The following is a 19,785-nucleotide window of genomic DNA, read 5'->3' on the forward strand; positions in this document are numbered from 1 at the left end:
GGTCCAGTGTTTCCTACACTAAAGGAGCTAGTAAAGGAAGGTCCTGTGTTTCCTACGCTAAAGTAGCTAGTAAAGGAAGGTCCAGTGTTTCCTACGCTAAAGTAGCTAGTAAAGGAAGGTCCAGTGTTTCCTACGCTAAAGGAGCTAGTAAAGGAAAGTCCAGTGTTTCCTACACTAAAGTAGCTAGTAAAGGAAGGTCCAGTGTTTCCTACACTAAAGTAGCTAGTAAAGGAAGGTCCAGTGTTTCCTACACTAAAGTAACTAGTAAAGGAAGGTCCAGTGTTTCCTACGCTAAAGGAGCTAGTAAAGGAAGGTCCAGTGTTTCCTACACTAAAGTAGCTAGTAAAGGAAGGTCCAGTGTTTCCTACGCTAAATGAGCTAGTAAAGGAAGGTCCAGTGTTTCCTATGCGAAAGTAGCTAGTAAAGGAAGGTCCAGTGTTTCCTACACTAAAGGAGCTAGTAAAGGAAGGTCCAGTGTTTCCTACGCTAAAGTAGCTAGTAAAGGAAGGTCCAGTGTTTCCTACGCTAAAGTAGCTAGTAAAGGAAGGTCCAGTGTTTCCTACGCTAAAGGAGCTAGTAAAGGTAGGTCCAGTGTTTCCTACACTAAAGTAACTAGTAAAGGAAGGTCCAGTGTTTCCTACACTAAAGTAGCTAGTAAAGGAAGGTCCAGTGTTTCCTACACTAAAGTAACTAGTAAAGGAAGGTCCTGTGTTTCCTACGCTAAAGGAGCTAGTAAAGGAAGGTCCAGTGTTTCCTACGCTAAAGTAGCTAGTAAAGGAAGGTCCAGTGTTTCCTACGCTAAAGTAGCTAGTAAAGGAAGGTCCAGTGTTTCCTACGCTAAAGGAGCTAGTAAAGGAAGGTCCAGTGTTTCCTACACTAAAGTAACTAGTAAAGGAAGGTCCAGTGTTTCCTACACTAAAGTAGCTAGTAAAGGAAGGTCCAGTGTTTCCTACACTAAAGTAACTAGTAAAGGAAGGTCCTGTGTTTCCTACACTAAAGTAGCTAGTAAAGGAAGGTCCAGTGTTTCCTACACTAAAGTAGCTAGTAAAGGAAGGTCCAGTGTTTCCTACACTAAAGGAGCTAGTAAAGGAAGGTCCAGTGTTTCCTACGCTAAAGGAGCTAGTAAAGGAAGGTCCAGTGTTTCCTACACTAAAGTAGCTAGTAAAGGAAGGTCCAGTGTTTCCTACGCTAAATGAGCTAGTAAAGGAAGGTCCAGTGTTTCCTACGCGAAAGTAGCTAGTAAAGGAAGGTCCAGTGTTTCCTACGCTAAAGTAGCTAGTAAAGGAAGGTCCAGTGTTTCCTACACTAAAGTAGCTAGTAAAGGAAGGTCCATTGTTTCCTACGCGAAAGTAGCTAGTAAAGGAAGGTCCAGTGTTTCCTACGCTAACGTAACTAGTAAAGGAAGGTCCAGTGTTTCCTACGCTAAATGAGCTAGTAAAGGAAGGTCCAGTGTTTCCTACACTAAAGTAGCTAGTAAAGGAAGGTCCAGTGTTTCCTACACTAAAGTAGCTAGTAAAGGAAGGTCCAGTGTTTCCTACGCTAAATGAGCGAGTAAAGGAAGGTCCAGTGTTTCCTACACTAAAGGAGCTAGTAAAGGAAGGTCCAGTGTTTCCTACGCTAAAGGAGCTAGTAAAGGAAGGTCCTGTGTTTCCTACGCTAAAGGAGCTAGTAAAGGAAGGTCCTGTGTTTCCTACGCTAAAGTAGCTAGTAAAGGAAGGTCCAGTGTTTCCTACGCTAAAGTAGCTAGTAAAGGAAGGTCCAGTGTTTCCTACGCTAAAGGAGCTAGTAAAGGAAAGTCCAGTGTTTCCTACACTAAAGTAGCTAGTAAAGGAAGGTCCAGTGTTTCCTACACTAAAGTAGCTAGTAAAGGAAGGTCCAGTGTTTCCTACACTAAAGTAACTAGTAAAGGAAGGTCCAGTGTTTCCTACGCTAAAGGAGCTAGTAAAGGAAGGTCCAGTGATTCCTACACTAAAGTAGCTAGTAAAGGAAGGTCCAATGTTTCCTACGCTAAATGAGCTAGTAAAGGAAGGTCCAGTGTTTCCTACACTAAAGTAGCTAGTAAAGGAAGTTCCAGTGTTTCCTACGCTAAAGTAGCTAGTAAAGGAAGGTCCAGTGTTTCCTACGCTAAAGGAGCTAGTAAAGGAAGGTCCAGTGTTTCCTACACTAAAGTAACTAGTAAAGGAAGGTCCAGTGTTTCCTACACTAAAGTAGCTAGTAAAGGAAGGTCCAGTGTTTCCTACACTAAAGTAACTAGTAAAGGAAGGTCCTGTGTTTCCTACACTAAAGTAGCTAGTAAAGGAAGGTCCAGTGTTTCCTACACTAAAGTAGCTAGTAAAGGAAGGTCCAGTGTTTCCTACACTAAAGGAGCTAGTAAAGGAAGGTCCAGTGTTTCCTACGCTAAAGGAGCTAGTAAAGGAAGGTCCAGTGTTTCCTACACTAAAGTAGCTAGTAAAGGAAGGTCCAGTGTTTCCTACGCTAAATGAGCTAGTAAAGGAAGGTCCAGTGTTTCCTACGCGAAAGTAGCTAGTAAAGGAAGGTCCAGTGTTTCCTACGCTAAAGGAGCTAGTAAAGGAAGGTCCAGTGTTTCCTACGCTAAAGTAGCTAGTAAAGGAAGGTCCAGTGTTTCCTACACTAAAGGAACTAGTAAAGGAAGGTCCAGTGTTTCCTATGCTAAAGTAGCTAATAAAAGATGGTCCAGTGTTTCCTACACTAAAGTAGCTAGTAAAGGAAGGTCCAGTGTTTCCTATGCTAAAGGAGCTAGTAAAGGAAGGTCCAGTGTTTCCTACGCTAAATGAGCTAGTAAAGGAAGGTCCAGTGTTTCCTACGCTAAATGAGCTAGTAAAGGAAGGTCCAGTGTTTCCTACGCTAAAGGAGCTAGTAAAGGAAGGTCCAGTGTTTCCTACGCTAAAGTAGCTAGTAAAGGAAGGTCCAGTGTTTCCTACGCTAAAGGAACTAGTAAAGGAAGGTCCAGTGTTTCCTACGCTAAAGGAACTAGTAAAGGAAGGTCCAGTGTTTCCTACGCTAAAGTAGCTAGTAAAGGAAGGTCCAGTGTTTCCTACGCTAAAGTAGCTAGTAAAGGAAGGTCCTGTGTTTCCTACGCTAAAGTAGCTAATAAAGGAAGGTCCAGTGTTTCCTACGCTAAAGGAGCTAGTAAAGGAAGGTCCTGTGTTTCCTACGCTAAAGTAGCTAATAAAGGAAGGTCCAGTGTTTCCTACACTAAAGTAGCTAGTAAAGGAAGGTCCAGTGTTTCCTACGCTAAATGAGCTAGTAAAGGAAGGTCCAGTGTTTCCTACACTAAAGTAGCTAGTAAAGGAAGGTCCAGTGTTTCCTACACTAAAGGAGCTAGTAAAGGAAGGTCCAGTGTTTCCTACACTAAAGGAGCTAGTAAAGGAAGGTCCTGTGTTTCCTACGCTAAAGTAGCTAGTAAAGGAAGGTCCAGTGTTTCCTACGCTAAAGTAGCTAGTAAAGGAAGGTCCAGTGTTTCCTACGCTAAAGGAGCTAGTAAAGGAAGGTCCAGTGTTTCCTATGCTAAAGTAGCTAGTAAAGGAAGGTCCAGTGTTTCCTACACTAAAGTAGCTAGTAAAGGAAGGTCCAGTGTTTCCTACGCTAAATGAGCTAGTAAAGGAAGGTCCAGTGTTTCCTACGCTAAATGAGCTAGTAAAGGAAGGTCCAGTGTTTCCTACGCTAAATGAGCTAGTAAAGGAAGGTCCAGTGTTTCCTACGCTAAATGAGCTAGTAAAGGAAGGTCCAGTGTTTCCTACGCTAAAGGAGCTAGTAAAGGAAGGTCCAGTGTTTCCTACGCTAAAGTAGCTAGTAAAGGAAGGTCCAGTGTTTCCTACGCTAAAGGAACTAGTAAAGGAAGGTCCAGTGTTTCCTACACTAAAGGAACTAGTAAAGGAAGGTCCAGTGTTTCCTACGCTAAAGTAGCTAGTAAAGGAAGGTCCAGTGTTTCCTACACTACAGTAGCTAGTAAAGGAAGGTCCAGTGTTTCCTACACTAAAGTAGCTAGTAAAGGAAGGTCCAGTGTTTCCTATGCTAAAGTAGCTAGTAAAGGAAGGTCCAGTGTTTTGTATGCTAAAGTAGCTAGTAAAGGAAGGTCCAGTGTTTCCTACACTAAAGTAGCTAGTAAAAGAAGGTCCAGTGTTTCCTACGCTAAAGGAACTAGTAAAGGAAGGTCCAGTGTTTCCTACACTAAAGTAGCTAGTAAAGGAAGGTCCAGTGTTTCCTACGCTAAAGGAACTAGTAAAGGAAGGTCCAGTGTTTCCTACGCTAAAGTAGCTAGTAAAGGAAGGTCCAGTGTTTCCTACGCTAAAGTAGCTAGTAAAGGAAGGTCCAGTGTTTCCTACACTAAAGTAGCTAGTAAAGGAAGGTCCAGTGTTTCCTATGCTAAAGTAGCTAGTAAAGGAAGGTCCAGTGTTTCCTATGCTAAAGGAGCTAGTAAAGGAAGGTCCAGTGTTTCCTACACTAAAGTAGCTAGTAAAGGAAGGTCCAGTGTTTCCTACGCTAAAGGAACTAGTAAAGGAAGGTCCAGTGTTTCCTACGCTAAAGGAACTAGTAAAGGAAGGTCCAGTGTTTCCTACGCTAAAGTAGCTAGTAAAGGAAGGTCCAGTGTTTCCTACGCTAAAGTAGCTAGTAAAGGAAGGTCCAGTGTTTCCTATGCTAAAGTAGCTAGTAAAGGAAGGTCCAGTGTTTCCTACGCTAAAGTAGCTAGTAAAGGAAGGTCCAGTGTTTCCTACACTAAAGTAGCTAGTAAAGGAAGGTCCAGTGTTTCCTATGCTAAAGTAGCTAATAAAGGAAGGTCCAGTGTTTCCTACACTAAAGTAGCTAGTGAAGGAAGGTCCAGTGTTTCCTATGCTAAAGGAGCTAGTAAAGGAAGGTCCAGTGTTTCCTACGCTAAATGAGCTAGTAAAGGAAGGTCCAGTGTTTCCTACACTAAAGTAGCTAGTAAAGGAAGGTCCAGTGTTTCCTACGCTAAATGAGCTAGTAAAGGAAGGTCCAGTGTTTCCTATGCTAAAGTAGCTAATAAAGGAAGGTCCAGTGTTTCCTACACTAAAGGAGCTAGTAAAGGAAGGTCCAGTGTTTCCTACGCTAAATGAGCTAGAAAAGGAAGGTCCAGTGTTTCCTACGCTAAAGGAACTAGTAAAGGAAGGTCCAGTGTTTCCTACGCTAAAGGAACTAGTAAAGGAAGGTCCAGTGTTTCCTACGCTAAAGTAGCTAGTAAAGGAAGGTCCAGTGTTTCCTACGCTAAAGTAGCTAGTAAAGGAAGGTCCTGTGTTTCCTACGCTAAAGTAGCTAATAAAGGAAGGTCCAGTGTTTCCTACGCTAAAGGAGCTAGTAAAGGAAGGTCCTGTGTTTCCTACGCTAAAGTAGCTAGTAAAGGAAGGTCCAGTGTTTCTTACACTAAAGTAGCTAGTAAAGGAAGGTCCAGTGTTTCCTACGCTAAAGTAGCTAGTAAAGGAAGGTCCAGTGTTTCCTACGCTAAAGGAGCTAGTAAAGGAAGGTCCAGTGTTTCCTACACTAAAGTAGCTAGTAAAGGAAGGTCCAGTGTTTCCTACACTAAAGTAACTAGTAAAGGAAGGTCCAGTGTTTCCTACGCTAAAGGAGCTAGTAAAGGAAGGTCCAGTGTTTCCTACACTAAAGTAGCTAGTAAAGGAAGGTCCAGTGTTTCCTACGCTAAATGAGCTAGTAAAGGAAGGTCCAGTGTTTCCTACGCTAAAGTAGCTAGTAAAGGAAGGTCCAGTGTTTCCTACACTAAAGTAGCTAGTAAAGGAAGGTCCAGTGTTTCCTATGCTAAAGTAGCTAATAAAGGAAGGTCCAGTGTTTCCTACACTAAAGTAGCTAGTAAAGGAAGGTCCAGTGTTTCCTATGCTAAAGGAGCTAGTAAAGGAAGGTCCAGTGTTTCCTACGCTAAATGAGCTAGTAAAGGAAGGTCCAGTGTTTCCTATGCTAAAGTAGCTAATAAAGGAAGGTCCAGTGTTTCCTACACTAAAGGAGCTAGTAAAGGAAGGTCCAGTGTTTCCTACGCTAAAGTAGCTAGTAAAGGAAGGTCCAGTGTTTCCTACACTAAAGTAGCTAGTAAAGGAAGGTCCAGTGTTTCCTACGCTAAATGAGCTAGTAAAGGAAGGTCCAGTGTTTCCTACGCTAAAGTAGCTAGTAAAGGAAGGTCCAGTGTTTCCTACACTAAAGTAGCTAGTAAAGGAAGGTCCAGTGTTTCCTATGCTAAAGTAGCTAATAAAGGAAGGTCCAGTGTTTCCTACACTAAAGTAGCTAGTAAATGAAGGTCCAGTGTTTCCTATGCTAAAGGAGCTAGTAAAGGAAGGTCCAGTGTTTCCTACGCTAAATGAGCTAGTAAAGGAAGGTCCAGTGTTTCCTATGCTAAAGTAGCTAATAAAGGAAGGTCCAGTGTTTCCTACACTAAAGGAGCTAGTAAAGGAAGGTCCAGTGTTTCCTACGCTAAATGAGCTAGTAAAGGAAGGTCCAGTGTTTCCTACGCTAAAGGAGCTAGTAAAGGAAGGTCCAGTGTTTCCTACGCTAAAGTAGCTAGTAAAGGAAGGTCCAGTGTTTCCTACGCTAAAGTAGCTAGTAAAGGAAGGTCCAGTGTTTCCTACGCTAAAGGAACTAGTAAAGGAAGGTCCAGTGTTTCCTACGCTAAAGGAACTAGTAAAGGAAGGTCCAGTGTTTCCTACGCTAAAGTAGCTAGTAAAGGAAGGTCCAGTGTTTCCTACGCTAAAGTAGCTAGTAAAGGAAGGTCCTGTGTTTCCTACGCTAAAGTAGCCAGTAAAGGAAGGTCCAGTGTTTCCTACACTAAAGTAGCTAGTAAAGGAAGGTCCAGTGTTTCCTATGCTAAAGTAGCTAGTAAAGGAAGGTCCAGTGTTTCCTATGCTAAAGTAGCTAATAAAGGAAGGTCCAGTGTTTCCTACACTAAAGTAGCTAGTAAAGGAAGGTCCAGTGTTTCCTATTCTAAAGGAGCTAGTAAAGGAAGGTCCAGTGTTTCCTACGCTAAATGAGCTAGTAAAGGAAGGTCCAGTGTTTCCTACACTAAAGTAGCTAGTAAAGGAAGGTCCAGTGTTTCCTACGCTAAATGAGCTAGTAAAGGAAGGTCCAGTGTTTCCTATGCTAAAGTAGCTAATAAAGGAAGGTCCAGTGTTTCCTACACTAAAGGAGCTAGTAATGGAAGGTCCAGTGTTTCCTACGCTAAATGAGCTAGTAAAGGAAGGTCCAGTGTTTCCTACGCTAAATGAGCTAGTAAAGGAAGGTCCAGTGTTTCCTACACTAAAGTAGCTAGTAAAGGAAGGTCCAGTGTTTCCTACACTAAAGGAGCTAGTAAAGGAAGGTCCAGTGTTTCCTACGCTAAATGAGCTAGTAAAGGAAGGTCCAGTGTTTCCTACGCTAAAGGAGCTAGTAAAGGAAGGTCCAGTGTTTCCTACGCTAAAGTAGCTAGTAAAGGAAGGTCCAGTGTTTCCTACGCTAAAGGAACTAGTAAAGGAAGGTCCAGTGTTTCCTACGCTAAAGGAACTAGTAAAGGAAGGTCCAGTGTTTCCTACGCTAAAGTAGCTAGTAAAGGAAGGTCCTGTGTTTCCTACGCTAAAGTAGCCAGTAAAGGAAGGTCCAGTGTTTCCTACACTAAAGTAGCTAGTAAAGGAAGGTCCAGTGTTTCCTATGCTAAAGTAGCTAGTAAAGGAAGGTCCAGTGTTTCCTATGCTAAAGTAGCTAATAAAGGAAGGTCCAGTGTTTCCTACACTAAAGTAGCTAGTAAAGGAAGGTCCAGTGTTTCCTATGCTAAAGGAGCTAGTAAAGGAAGGTCCAGTGTTTCCTACACTAAATGAGCTAGTAAAGGAAGGTCCAGTGTTTCCTACACTAAAGTAGCTAGTAAAGGAAGGTCCAGTGTTTCCTACGCTAAATGAGCTAGTAAAGGAAGGTCCAGTGTTTCCTACGCTAAAGGAGCTAGTAAAGGAAGGTCCAGTGTTTCCTACGCTAAAGTAGCTAGTAAAGGAAGGTCCAGTGTTTCCTACGCTAAAGGAGCTAGTAAAGGAAGGTCCAGTGTTTCCTACGCTAAAGTAGCTAGTAAAGGAAGGTCCAGTGTTTCCTACGCTAAAGGAGCTAGTAAAGGAAGGTCCAGTGTTTCCTACGCTAAAGTAGCTAGTAAAGGAAGGTCCAGTGTTTCCTACGCTAAAGTAGCTAGTAAAGGAAGGTCCAGTGTTTCCTACGCTAAAGGAACTAGTAAAGGAAGGTCCAGTGTTTCCTACGCTAAAGGAGCTAGTAAAGAGGACCCACCTGTTGGGATGGTTGTGGAACTTCAGGTAGGAGAGCAAGGCCACTAAAACGAAGAAGATGAGGAGAGACTCCAGTAACATGAAACGGGATTGGACGATCAGAGAGTTCTCTGGAAAACAACGTTAAAGCTAATTAATTTTAGTCCCAAAACGTAGTCCCTGAATGCCCCGCGGTCATGTTGGTCCCTAAAGGCACCGCGGCCATGTTAGTCCCTGAAGGCACCGCGGTCATGTTAGCATGTTAGTCCCTGAAGGCACCGTGGTCATGTTAGCATGTTAGTCCCTGAAGGCACCGCGGTCATGTTAGTCCCTGAATGCCCCGCGGTCATGTTAGCATGTTAGTCCCTGAACGCACCGTGGTCATGTTAGTCCCTGAAGGCACCGCGGTCATGTTAGTCCCTGAAGGCACCGCGGTCATGTTAGCATGTTAGTCCCTGAACGCTCTGGGGTCATGTTAGTCCCTGACCGCCCTGGGGTCATGTTAGTCCCTGAATGCCCCGCGGTCATGTTAGCATGTTAGTCCCTGAACGCACCGTGGTCATGTTAGTCCCTGAAGGCACCGCGGTCATGTTAGCATGTTAGTCCCTGACCGCCCTGCGGTCATGTTAGTCCCTGAATGCCCCGCGGTCATGTTAGCATGTTAGTCCCTGAACACACCACTGTCATGTTAGTCCCTGAATGCGCCGCGGTCATGTTAGTCCCTGAACGCACCACGACCATGTTAGACCCTGAAGGCTCCACAGTCATGTTAGTCACATTCATAACGTATGTATTGTGATGAGGTGAGTCGATACCCAGCAGCAGCAGCGCTGAAGCTCCGAGAGCCGACAGGTGACAGAACTTCAGCTCCAGAGTCAACAGGTAAACCAGAGGAACGCAGAGAGCACCACACACAGCCGGCAGCAAACGCAGACTCCACACACTCACACTGCTGGGATACTCTGTAGAACAAAACAAACACACTCACACTGCTGGGATACTCTGTAGAACAAAACAAACACACTCACACTGCTGGGATACTCTGTAGAACAAAACAAACACACTCACACTGCTGGGATACATGCTGGTTTTAAACCAGCTTGTTTAAACTGGTTTAAAGTGTTGGGTGGTGTTACAGTAACTGGTGTTCCTACCTGCCCCGATTCTGTTCCACACAAAGTTCCCATCAAATTCCCCCAGGTATGCTGCAACAAACACATGATGAGATCATCAACAGGTGTCCGACATAGAGGTAGACTCATATGTGGCTGAGCGGTTGTCGCGGTAACTGACCTCCGAGGGCCATGATCATGTGACCGAGCGGCGGGCCGCTGTCATCGATGAAGAAGACTCTCTTCATGTAGAGAGACACAAACTGACCATAATACACCTCATCGAACCTGTGAGACAGAGACATCATGAAATCTGGTGGGAGACTAGGTCAGGAGACAAGATGACTAGAAGACCAGGTGCCCAGGAGACAAGGTGACTAGAAGACCAGGTGACCAGGAGCTCAGGTGACTAGGTCACCAGGTGAGTAGAAGACTAGGTGACCAAGTGACCAGGTGACTAGATAACCAGGTTACTAGAAGACCAGGTAAACAGGGGACCAAGAGACTAGGTTGTTAAAACAAACTTACACCACGGCGTTGGGGGAGCTGAGGCGGCTCAGTCGGGTCCAGAACGCCAGCAGGGAGACCAGCACCAGGACCAGGTCCACCTGAGTCGTCACCACCAGGGGGAGCTGCAGCATTACTGACACCTGAGACAGGTGAGACACAAGACAGGTGATACACACAGACAGGTTATTTTGTATAGCCTAAAATCAGAAATGATTTGCCTCAGAGGGCTTAACAATCTGTGTAAATGTAGTAAATGTTATGAATGTAATACATGTTTAACATTTAATGAATGTAATACATCTTTAAAAGGATATGTTGTACATGTTTCAATGTATTAACGTTACATTTTATAAATGTTTGACATTTAAATGCCTTAATTCTTAGTATTTCTGAAGTAAAGGGAACATTTTCTGTCAATGCAACATTTTTAAATGAACTTATTGCTACACTTTATATATTATTGGATGAAATCTAAGCAACCATTAGCAATAGCCTTATTGTTAGCTGTTAGCTGTCAGAGCCCCGTTACATTGCTCCTGTAGGTACATGCTGTACAACATCAGGAGAATACGACCCCTTCTCACTCAGAAGGCGGCACAGGTTCTGGTCCAGGTTCTGGTCCAGGTTCTGGTCCAGGTTCTGGTCATCTCACGGCTGAACTATTGCAACTCCCTCCTTCAGGTCTACCTGCTAATGCCATTCGACCTCTACAGCTCATCCAGAAAGCAGCTGCTCGACTGGTCTTCAACCTCCTAAATTTACCCACAATCCTCTGCTCCTCCGTGACCTTCACTGGTTACCGGTGGCCGCCCGCATCCGCTTCAAAACGTTGGTACTTGCGTACCGGGCTGCGAACAGATCGGGTCCAGTCTACATCCAGGACATGGTCTAACCTCACACCCAGGACATGGTCTAACCTCACACCCAGGACATGGTCTAACCTCACACCCAGGACATGGTCTAACCTCACACCCAGGACATGGTCTAACCTCACACCCAGGACATGGTCTAACCTCACACCAGGACATGTTCTAACCTCACACCCAGGACATGGTCTAACCTCACACCAGGACATGTTCTAACCTCACACCAGGACATGGTCTAACCTCACACCCAGGACATGGTCTAACCTCACACCCAGGACATGGTCTAACTTCACACCCCAGCTCGTTCACTTCGCTCAGCTTCTGCCAATCGGCTTGTAGCTCCTTCACTTCGAGCTAAACACTCAACAAAATCACGACTGTTTGCTGTGCTGGCTCCTCATTGGTGGAACGAGCTCCCCATTGACATCAGGACAGCAGAAAGTCTCTACATCTTCCGTCGCAAACTAAAAACACATCTTTTTCGACTATACCTTGAATAGGTAGCACTTAAATGCCGTAGGAGCACTTAAATGTCCCTTACCGATAGCACTTTAGTAGCACTTAAATGGCACTTACGGATAGTACTTTGTAGTTTAACTTTATTGAAAAAATTGTACTTGCTTGATTCTTGTTGTTCTGAGTTTGGACTCATGGTTTAATGCACTTATTGTAAGTCGCTTTGGATAAAAGCGTCAGCTAAATGACATGTAATGTAATTGCTGCTACCGTAAGCTCACCTGGTGACGTCACTCCGTTAACTTGAAACAGACCATCCTGCCAGTAAAGAGCCGGATTCAGTTCCTCCGGTTACCGGAGTTCTTCAACTTTTCTCCGGTTTGTTCCGAGCAGCTCGATGTGTCCGGTGTTTGATTGGTGCCGTCTGCTCACTGAGCCGCTCGATGTATCCGGTGTTTGATTGGTGCCGTCTGCTCACTGAGCCGCTCGATGTATCCGGTGTTTGATTGGTGCCGTCTGCTCACTGAGCCGCTCGATGTGTTTGATTGGTTTCGTCTGCTCACTGAGCCGCTCGATGTATCCGGTGTTTGATTGGTGCCGTCTGCTCACTGAGCCGCTCGATGTGTTTGATTGGTTTCGTCTGCTCACTGAGCCGCTCGATGTATCCGGTGTTTGATTGGTGCCGTCTGCTCACTGAGCCGCTCGATGTGTTTGATTGGTTTCGTCTGCTCACTGAGCCGCTCGATGTATCCGGTGTTTGATTGGTGCCGTCTGCTCACTGAGCCGCTCGTTGTGTTTGATTGGTTTCGTCTGCTCACTGAGCCGCTCGATGTGTTTGATTGGTTTCGTCTGCTCACTGAGCCGCTCGATGTATCCGGTGTTTGATTGAAGTTGTCTGCTCACTGAGGCGCTCTGTGTTTGATTGGTGCCGTCTGCTCACTGTTTTTATTCTTCTTCAAGACTTAGATTTAATGTTTTGTACTTTTAACATTATTATTAACATATATTAACATCGTTTTTATTTTCTCCATAAAGTCCTTTGTGTATTATTATTATTATTATTATTATGATTATTATTATTATTATTATATTAATAATAATAATTCATAATCCAGCATGCTCTGGGTGAGAGAGCCGGGGTACACCTGCATAGGTGATCAGTCCATACAGTTAACCTGCTTCACTACAGCAGCTGTCTGAAATATTAATGATATAAACACTATTGTCACTAAGTACATTTACTCAAATGCCACATGTAAGTACAGTAACGAGGACTTTACTTGTAGTTCCATTTTCTGCTACTTTATATTTCTACTGCACTACATTTATTTAATAACTTTAGAGTCAGATTATTAATCAACTGGTGAGGAGTGACATTTATTTAAATATGACTGTAAATAATTGTACACAGGTCAGAAACAGGTAGAGGTCCCACGCTAATCCCAGCCAACACCTGGCTAATCCAGGCTAACACCTAGTTAGCCCTACGCTAACATCTGGCTGACCCCTGGCTAACCCCACGCTAACAACTGGCTAACCCCATGCTAACATCTGGCTAATTCCAGCTAACACCTGAATAACTCCACGCTAACACCTGGCTAACACCTGGCTAACACCTGGCTAAACCCAGCAAACACCTGGTTAACCCCACGCTAACACCTGGCTAAACCCTGTTAGCTCCAGGCTAACGTATGTCAGTTATTGCTGGAATAGTCCAGATGAGCATGTTAGCTTGCTGTTAGCCATAATTAGCTCAGTATGTGAACAGCTTCCTTTATATGACACATTAGGACCAATTTAATCCAGTGTAATCAAGTTCAGTACCACTTTGATTAAGATTTGATTATTACAATCTAATTTCTCAATTTCCACATGTTAGCATTAAACTAGCACAGGTTATATCGGTTTTGATGTGTCATCTCTGATTGGCTCTTGGAGTATTTCGTGGGCGGAGCCTGAGTGAGAGTTCCCACAATGCTTCCTCTGCCAGGTGGTCGCTGAAGTCATTAAAGAACGATATGATGTCATCATTAGGCTGCAGAGTGTAAGGACTACAGACAGAGAGAGAAATACAGGTATTATTTCAGGAGATGATACTGTAATACTACTTATTATAGACGGAGTAACAATACTACAGGTGACTGACACTTGTTGGTATCTCCTCAGAGTGTCCAGGATGTTGAACTGCTGCCAGTGTTTCGAGAAGTTGACCTTTGATCCCATCAATGTGTCAGGATTCCCCAGGTGGACAAAGGTCAAGTCCTGAAGGATCAAGCCCCTGAACAGACAGACAATAATGTGGGGTATAGAGGGTAATAATGTACAGGTAGGGTATATATGTGGGGTATAGAAAGTATAAACGTCCAGGTAGGGTATATATGTGGGGTATAGAAAGTATAAAGTCCAGGTAGGGTATATATGTGGGGTATAGAAAGTATAAACGTCCAGGTGGGGTATAGAAAGTATTAACGTACAGGTAGGGTATATGTGTGGGCTGTAGGTAGGGTATATGTGTGGGCTGTAGGTAGGGTATATGTGTGGGCTGTAGGTAGGGTATATATGTGGGCTGTAGGTAGGGTATATGTGTGGGCTGTAGGTAGGGTATATGTGTGGGCTGCAGAGAGTATTAGAGGTAGGATATATATGTGGGGTATAGAGGGTAATAATGTACGGGTAGGGTATTTATATGTGGGATATAGAGGGTAACGTACAGGTAGGGTATATATATGGGGTGTACAGGGTATTAACGTACAGGTAGGGTATACATGGAGGTTCCACATCAGCCAGGGCTGCTCTATAGGCTCTGAAAGATGATGAGCTGTCAATCAAAGAGCTGTACTCCTCCAGAGCCTAAAATAATACAACTTCATTAATTGAGTTATGCCTATTATATAATAATTATTAGAATTAGAATGATTCTTTAGAGACTAATTATTATTAATATCAACAAAACCCTCAGACCTCAGCTGTGTTTCTCTGCCAGTCCAGGCGTCGCACGGGGGCGGAGTCCAGTGCTGACAGGATGGACAGGTACGAGTTGAAGTTGTTCAGCCTCCGCAGGTGCTGCAGGAAACACACAGTGTGTAGTTGTATCAGTGTATCAGAGTCACAGTGTGTAGTTGTATCAGTGTGTGTATTTATGTGTGTTACCTTCATGATCTTCAGGAACTTCAGCAGCAGTTTCTCTCTGTCCTGAGATTTATCCTGAAGAATGATTACAGAACGAACCCTGAAACCACAAACACACCTTTTATACCTATATATATATATATATATATATATATATATATATATATATATATATATATATATATATATATATATATATATATATATATATATATATATATATATATATATATATATATATATATATATATATATAGGTATATACACATGTGTATATACACATGTATGTATGTATATTTAATATATATATACATATATGTAAATATATACATATATATTTACATATTTACATGTATATACATGTACTCACACAAACTAAGAAAAGAGATCACATGACTCCTGTATTAGCTGCTCTGCACTGGCTCCCTGTAAAATCAAGAATCACATTTAAAATTCTTCTCCTCACCTACAAAGCCTTGATTGGTGATGCACCATCATATCTTAAGGAGCTTGTAGTACCATTTTGCCCCACTAGAGAGCTGCGCTCACTAAATGCGGGGCTACTTGTGGTTCCTAGAGTCCTAAAAAGTAGGATGGGAGCCAGAGCCTTCAGTTATCAAGCTCCTCTTTTATGGAACCAGCTTCCACTTTCAGTCCTGGAGGCAGACACAGTCACCTCATTCAAGAATAGACTTAAGACTTTCCTCTTTAATAGTGCTTGTTGTGTACGTCGTGCATCAAAGTGTGTCGTACATTGTGTGTATCAGGTTGTGTAGTACGTTGTGTGTATTGTGTACCAGAAGGACATGTTGTTGAAGTGCTGGGTGAACTCGGTTAGGTTTGGACTTTTCTCCTCATTCTGCTCTTTAGACCACAGCAACACCTCTGGAAGCTAGACAGATGAGACAGACAGGTGAGAGACATACAGGTGAGACAGACAGGTTAGACAGACAGATGAGAGACAGACAGGTGAGACCGACGTGACAGCTCAGGTGTACCTCGATCTTGCAGAAGAGTTCAGAGTCCAGCAGAGTCAGCTGTTCAGCTAAATCCTGACTCCTGAAGTCCAGAAGGGTTCCTGGTCTGAGGACAGAAGAGAAGGGTTGGTGTCTGAAAGAGGACTGTCAATCATCCAGGAGCTCACAGCTTACCTGGCAGTCACACCCCTGGCTGCGAGGGGACGGAGCGACTGAGGAGAGCCAATGAGCAGCCATTTCTGCTCCATCTTGGACAGGATGTTGGACCGCAGGAGGCGGGCCAGACCCAGCTCTCCACCAATCAGGAGGCTGAACACCAGCTCCATCAGCAGCAACAGCAAATCAGAGTCCAGCTCTATGGCGCTGTACACACAAACACGCACGCCATGCACGCCACACACACACACACACACACACACACACACACACACACACACACACACACACACACACACACACACACACACACACACACACACACACACACACACACACACACACACACACACACACACACACACACACACACACACACACACACACACACACACACACACACACACACACACACACACACACACTCTATTATTAATATTATAGGGAATGATTGGCTTGAAACATAAAGCCTCTAATTGGTTCAGATGTGTTACTGTGTGTCTGAGTGTGTTTCTGTTACAGTGTGTGTGTGTTTGTGTGTGTGTGTGTGTCTCACCACAACTCATCCACCACTCTCACCAGCAGGTGGAAGGTGTTGTTGGCAGCAGTGATGCGTTCAGGCTCCCCTAGTTCACTCAGGTGTTTGTATGTTTGAAAGGTTAAAGATTCTCTGAAAGATCAACACCTGAAAAATAAATATATTTATGTTTTTACTTTGTTTAAGTCATCGATTCCAAAGACCTTCTCTACAGCTGTTAGACCTCTGCTATGCCTCCTCTACAGCTATTAGACCTCTCTGCTATGCCTCCCCTACAGCTCTTAGACCTCTTTGCTATGCCTCCCCTACAGCTCTTAGACCTCTTTGCTATGCCTCCTCTACAGCTGTTAGACCTCTGCTATGCCTCCTCTACAGCTGTTAGACCTCTGCTATGCCTCCTCTACAGCTGTTAGACCTCTGCTATGCCTCCTCTACAGCTGTTAGACCTCTGCTATGCCTCCTCTACAGCTGTTAGATCTCTGCTATGCCTCCTCTACAGCTGTTAGACCTCTGCTATGCCTCCTCTACAGCTGTTAGACCTCTGCTATGCCTCCTCTACAGCTGTTAGACCTCTGCTATGCCTCCTCTACAGCTGTTAGACCTCTCTGCTATGCCTCCTCTACAGCTATTAGACCTCTGCTATACCTCCTCTCCAACTGTTATACCTCTGCTATGCCTCCTCTACAGCTATTAGATCTCTGCTATGCCTCCTCTACAGCTCTTAGACCTCTTTGCTATGCCTCCTCTACAGCTGTTAGACCTCTCTGCTATGCCTCCTCTACAGCTGTTAGACCTCTTTGCTATGCCTCCTCTACAGCTGTTAGATCTCTGCTATGCCTCCTCTACAGCTATTAGACCTCTCTGCTATGCCTCCTCTACAGCTGTTAGACCTCTTTGCTATGCCTCCTCTACAGCTGTTAGATCTCTGCTATGCCTCCTCTACAGCTATTAGACCTCTCTGCTATGCCTCCTCTACAGCTATTAGACCTCTTTGCTATGCCTCCTCTACAGCTCTTAGACCTCTTTGCTATGCCTCCTCTACAGCTGTTAGACCTCTGCTATGCCTCCTCTACAGCTATTAGATCTCTGCTATGCCTCCTCTACAGCTCTTAGACCTCTTTGCTATGCCTCCTCTACAGCTGTTAGACCTCTCTGCTATGCCTCCTCTACAGCTGTTAGACCTCTGCTATGCCTCCTCTACAGCTGTTAGACCTCTGCTAACCCTGGATCCTCTCTGTTCCTCTGTCAGCATGTCCTGTTGGGAGAGGTCAAACCAGCCCTGATCACCTGGCGCCTGACACTCACCAACACCAGCAACCTCCACCTCCTTGCTGGCATTGCCCGGCAGATTTTAGACGAGAAGCTGTCGTCTCCTCCATGGAGCCATGTCCAGCCCCTAAATACCCCTGACTGAAAACCTCCCCCATGGACTCAGAACAAAAAGTCAGACAGACAGACAGACTCAGAAAGGATATCTTTGCTGGAGTTTGATGATGACGTCTTTGGGGCTGATGAAGCTCCTGTAGGTGGAGAGGAAGGCTTCCCGGTACACCACCTGTTCTACACAGAAGACAGAGGACACTTTTAGTCAGGACAGAGACGAGGACATAGGAAACCTTTAGTCTGGACCGAACGAGGACAGAGGAAACCTTTAGTCTGGATTGAACGAGGACAGAGGAAACCTTTAGTCTGGACCGAACGAGGACAGAGGAAACCTTTAGTCAGGACCGAGACGAGGACAGAGGAAACCTTTAGTCAGGACCGAGACGAGGACAGAAGAAACCTTTAGTCTGGACCGAGACGAGGACAGAAGAAACCTTTAGTCTGGATTGAACGAGGACAGAGGAAACCTTTAGTCTGGACCGAACGAGGACAGAGGAAACCTTTAGTCTGGATTGAACGAGGACAGAGGAAACCTTTAGTCTGGACCGAACGAGGACAGAGGAAACCTTTAGTCAGGACCGAGACGAGGACAGAGGAAACCTTTAGTCTGGACCGAACGAGGACAGAGGAAACCTTTAGTCAGGACCGAGACGAGGACAGAGGAAACCTTTAGTCAGGACCGAGACGAGGAAACAGTAAACCTTTAGTCTGGACCGAACAAGGACAGAGGAAACCTTTAGTCAGGACCGAGACGAGGACAGAAGAAACCTTTAGTCTGGACCGAGACGAGGACAGAAGAAACCTTTAGTCTGGATTGAACGAGGACAGAGGAAACCCTTAGTCTGGACCGAACAAGGACAGAGGAAACATTTAGTCTGGATTGAACGAGAACAGAGGAAACCTTTAGTCAGGACCGAGACGAGGGCACAGGAAACCTTTAGTCTGGACCGAACAAGGACAGAGGAAACCTTTAGTCAGGACCGAGACAAGGACAGAGGAAACATTTAGTATGGACCGAACAAGGACAGAGGAAACCTTTAGTCAGGACCGAGACGAGGGCACAGGAAACATTTAGTCTGGACCGAACAAGGACAGAGGAAACTTTTAGTCAGGGCCGAGACTAGGACAGAGGAAACATTTAGTCTGGACCGAACAAGGACAGAGGAAACCTTTAGTCAGGACCGAGACGAGGGCACAGGAAACCTTTAGTCAGGACCGAGACAAGGACAGAGGAAACCTTTAGTCAGGACCGAGACGAGGGCACAGGAAACCTTTAGTCAGGACCGAGACGAGGGCACAGGAAACCTTTAGTCAGGACCGAGACAAGGACAGAGGAAACATTTAGTCTGGACCGAGACAAGGACAGAGGAAACATTTAGTCTGGACCGAACAAGGACAGAGGAAACATTTAGTCTGGACCGAACAAGGACAGAGGAAACCTTTAGTCAGGACCGAGACAAGGACAGAGGAAACATTTAGTCAGGACCGAGACAAGGACAGAGGAAACATTTAGTCTGGACCGAGACAAGGACAGAGGAAACATTTAGTCTGGACCGAACAAGGACAGAGGAAACTTTTAGTCAGGACCGAGACTAGGACAGAGGAAACATTTAGTCTGGACCGAACAAGGACAGAGGAAACCTTTAGTCAGGACCGAGACGAGGGCACAGGAAACCTTTAGTCAGGACCGAGACGAGGGCACAGGAAACATTTAGTCAGGACCGAGACAAGGACAGAGGAAACATTTAGTCTGGACCGAGACAAGGACAGAGGAAACATTTAGTCAGGACCGAGACAAGGACAGAGGAAACATTTAGTCAGGACCGAGACAAGGACAGAGGAAACATTTAGTCAGGACCGAGACAAGGACAGAGGAAACATTTAGTCAGGACCGAGACAAGGACAGTGGAAACATTTAGTCAGGACCGAACAAGGACAGAGGAAACATTTAGTCAGGACCGAGACAAGGACAGAGGAAACATTTAGTCAGGACCGAGACAAGGACAGAGGAAACATTTAGTCTGGACCGAACAAGGACAGAGGAAACATTTAGTCAGGACCGAGACAAGGACAGTGGAAACATTTAGTATGGACCGAGACGACGACTCACCTGCTCCGCTGTCAGTGGCGGTGGCATGGACCAATAGGATCTCCGGAGAGGCTGCTTTGACGTCCGGCCCGTCCTCATCCTGAGAGAGACAAAGGGACAGTCAATAGTCAGGCTGAAGGAAGCCGAGAGGACAGAGGACAGTACCCTACCGGAGGCTTCATGGTGATCCTCTGGAGGACCTCCTGCCAGTCTGTCAAGAGAACCTCCTCCTGCTGGTCCTCATACTGGACACTCTGAGACCTGCAGGACAGACAGAGTCACTAACTCTGTTTGTATGTCCAGGTGAGTCTGAATAT

The 19,785-nt window shown here is 45.0% G+C and overlaps 2 protein-coding genes across 6 annotated transcripts in view; both read right to left on the reverse strand.

Annotated features, from left to right (window-relative positions):
- Positions 1–11,642, reverse strand: part of pomt1 (protein-O-mannosyltransferase 1) — a 19,705-nt gene extending 8,063 nt beyond the window's left edge. For 2 of the 5 annotated variants that reach the window (XM_034542104.1, XM_034542106.1), the window contains exons 1-6: positions 11,478–11,642; positions 9,893–10,014; positions 9,546–9,652; positions 9,407–9,457; positions 9,068–9,214; positions 8,275–8,383 (exon numbers count right to left, since the gene is read on the reverse strand). In XM_034542104.1, the coding sequence (XP_034397995.1) occupies positions 8,275–8,383; positions 9,068–9,214; positions 9,407–9,457; positions 9,546–9,652; positions 9,893–10,005 (527 nt within the window). In that variant the 5' untranslated portion in view covers positions 10,006–10,014; positions 11,478–11,642. The remainder of the gene's footprint in view (positions 1–8,274; positions 8,384–9,067; positions 9,215–9,406; positions 9,458–9,545; positions 9,653–9,892; positions 10,015–11,477) is intronic. The other 3 variants (XM_034542105.1, XM_034542102.1, XM_034542103.1) reach the window with 3 other exon arrangements.
- A 903-nt stretch (positions 11,643–12,545) lies between these two features.
- The window catches only part of rapgef1a (Rap guanine nucleotide exchange factor (GEF) 1a), a 34,063-nt gene continuing 26,823 nt past the window's right edge, over positions 12,546–19,785 (reverse strand). The window contains 12 exon segments of the mRNA XM_034541544.1: positions 12,546–13,247; positions 13,343–13,474; positions 13,949–14,046; positions 14,158–14,259; positions 14,347–14,425; positions 15,123–15,217; positions 15,324–15,408; positions 15,477–15,665; positions 16,015–16,107; positions 17,472–17,556; positions 19,490–19,568; positions 19,639–19,729. Of these exon segments, the coding sequence (XP_034397435.1) occupies positions 13,112–13,247; positions 13,343–13,474; positions 13,949–14,046; positions 14,158–14,259; positions 14,347–14,425; positions 15,123–15,217; positions 15,324–15,408; positions 15,477–15,665; positions 16,015–16,107; positions 17,472–17,556; positions 19,490–19,568; positions 19,639–19,729 (1,264 nt within the window). The 3' untranslated portion in view covers positions 12,546–13,111.

This window comes from Cyclopterus lumpus, chromosome 9 (genome assembly GCF_009769545.1).
Source record: "Cyclopterus lumpus isolate fCycLum1 chromosome 9, fCycLum1.pri, whole genome shotgun sequence".
NCBI lineage: Eukaryota > Metazoa > Chordata > Actinopteri > Perciformes > Cyclopteridae > Cyclopterus > Cyclopterus lumpus.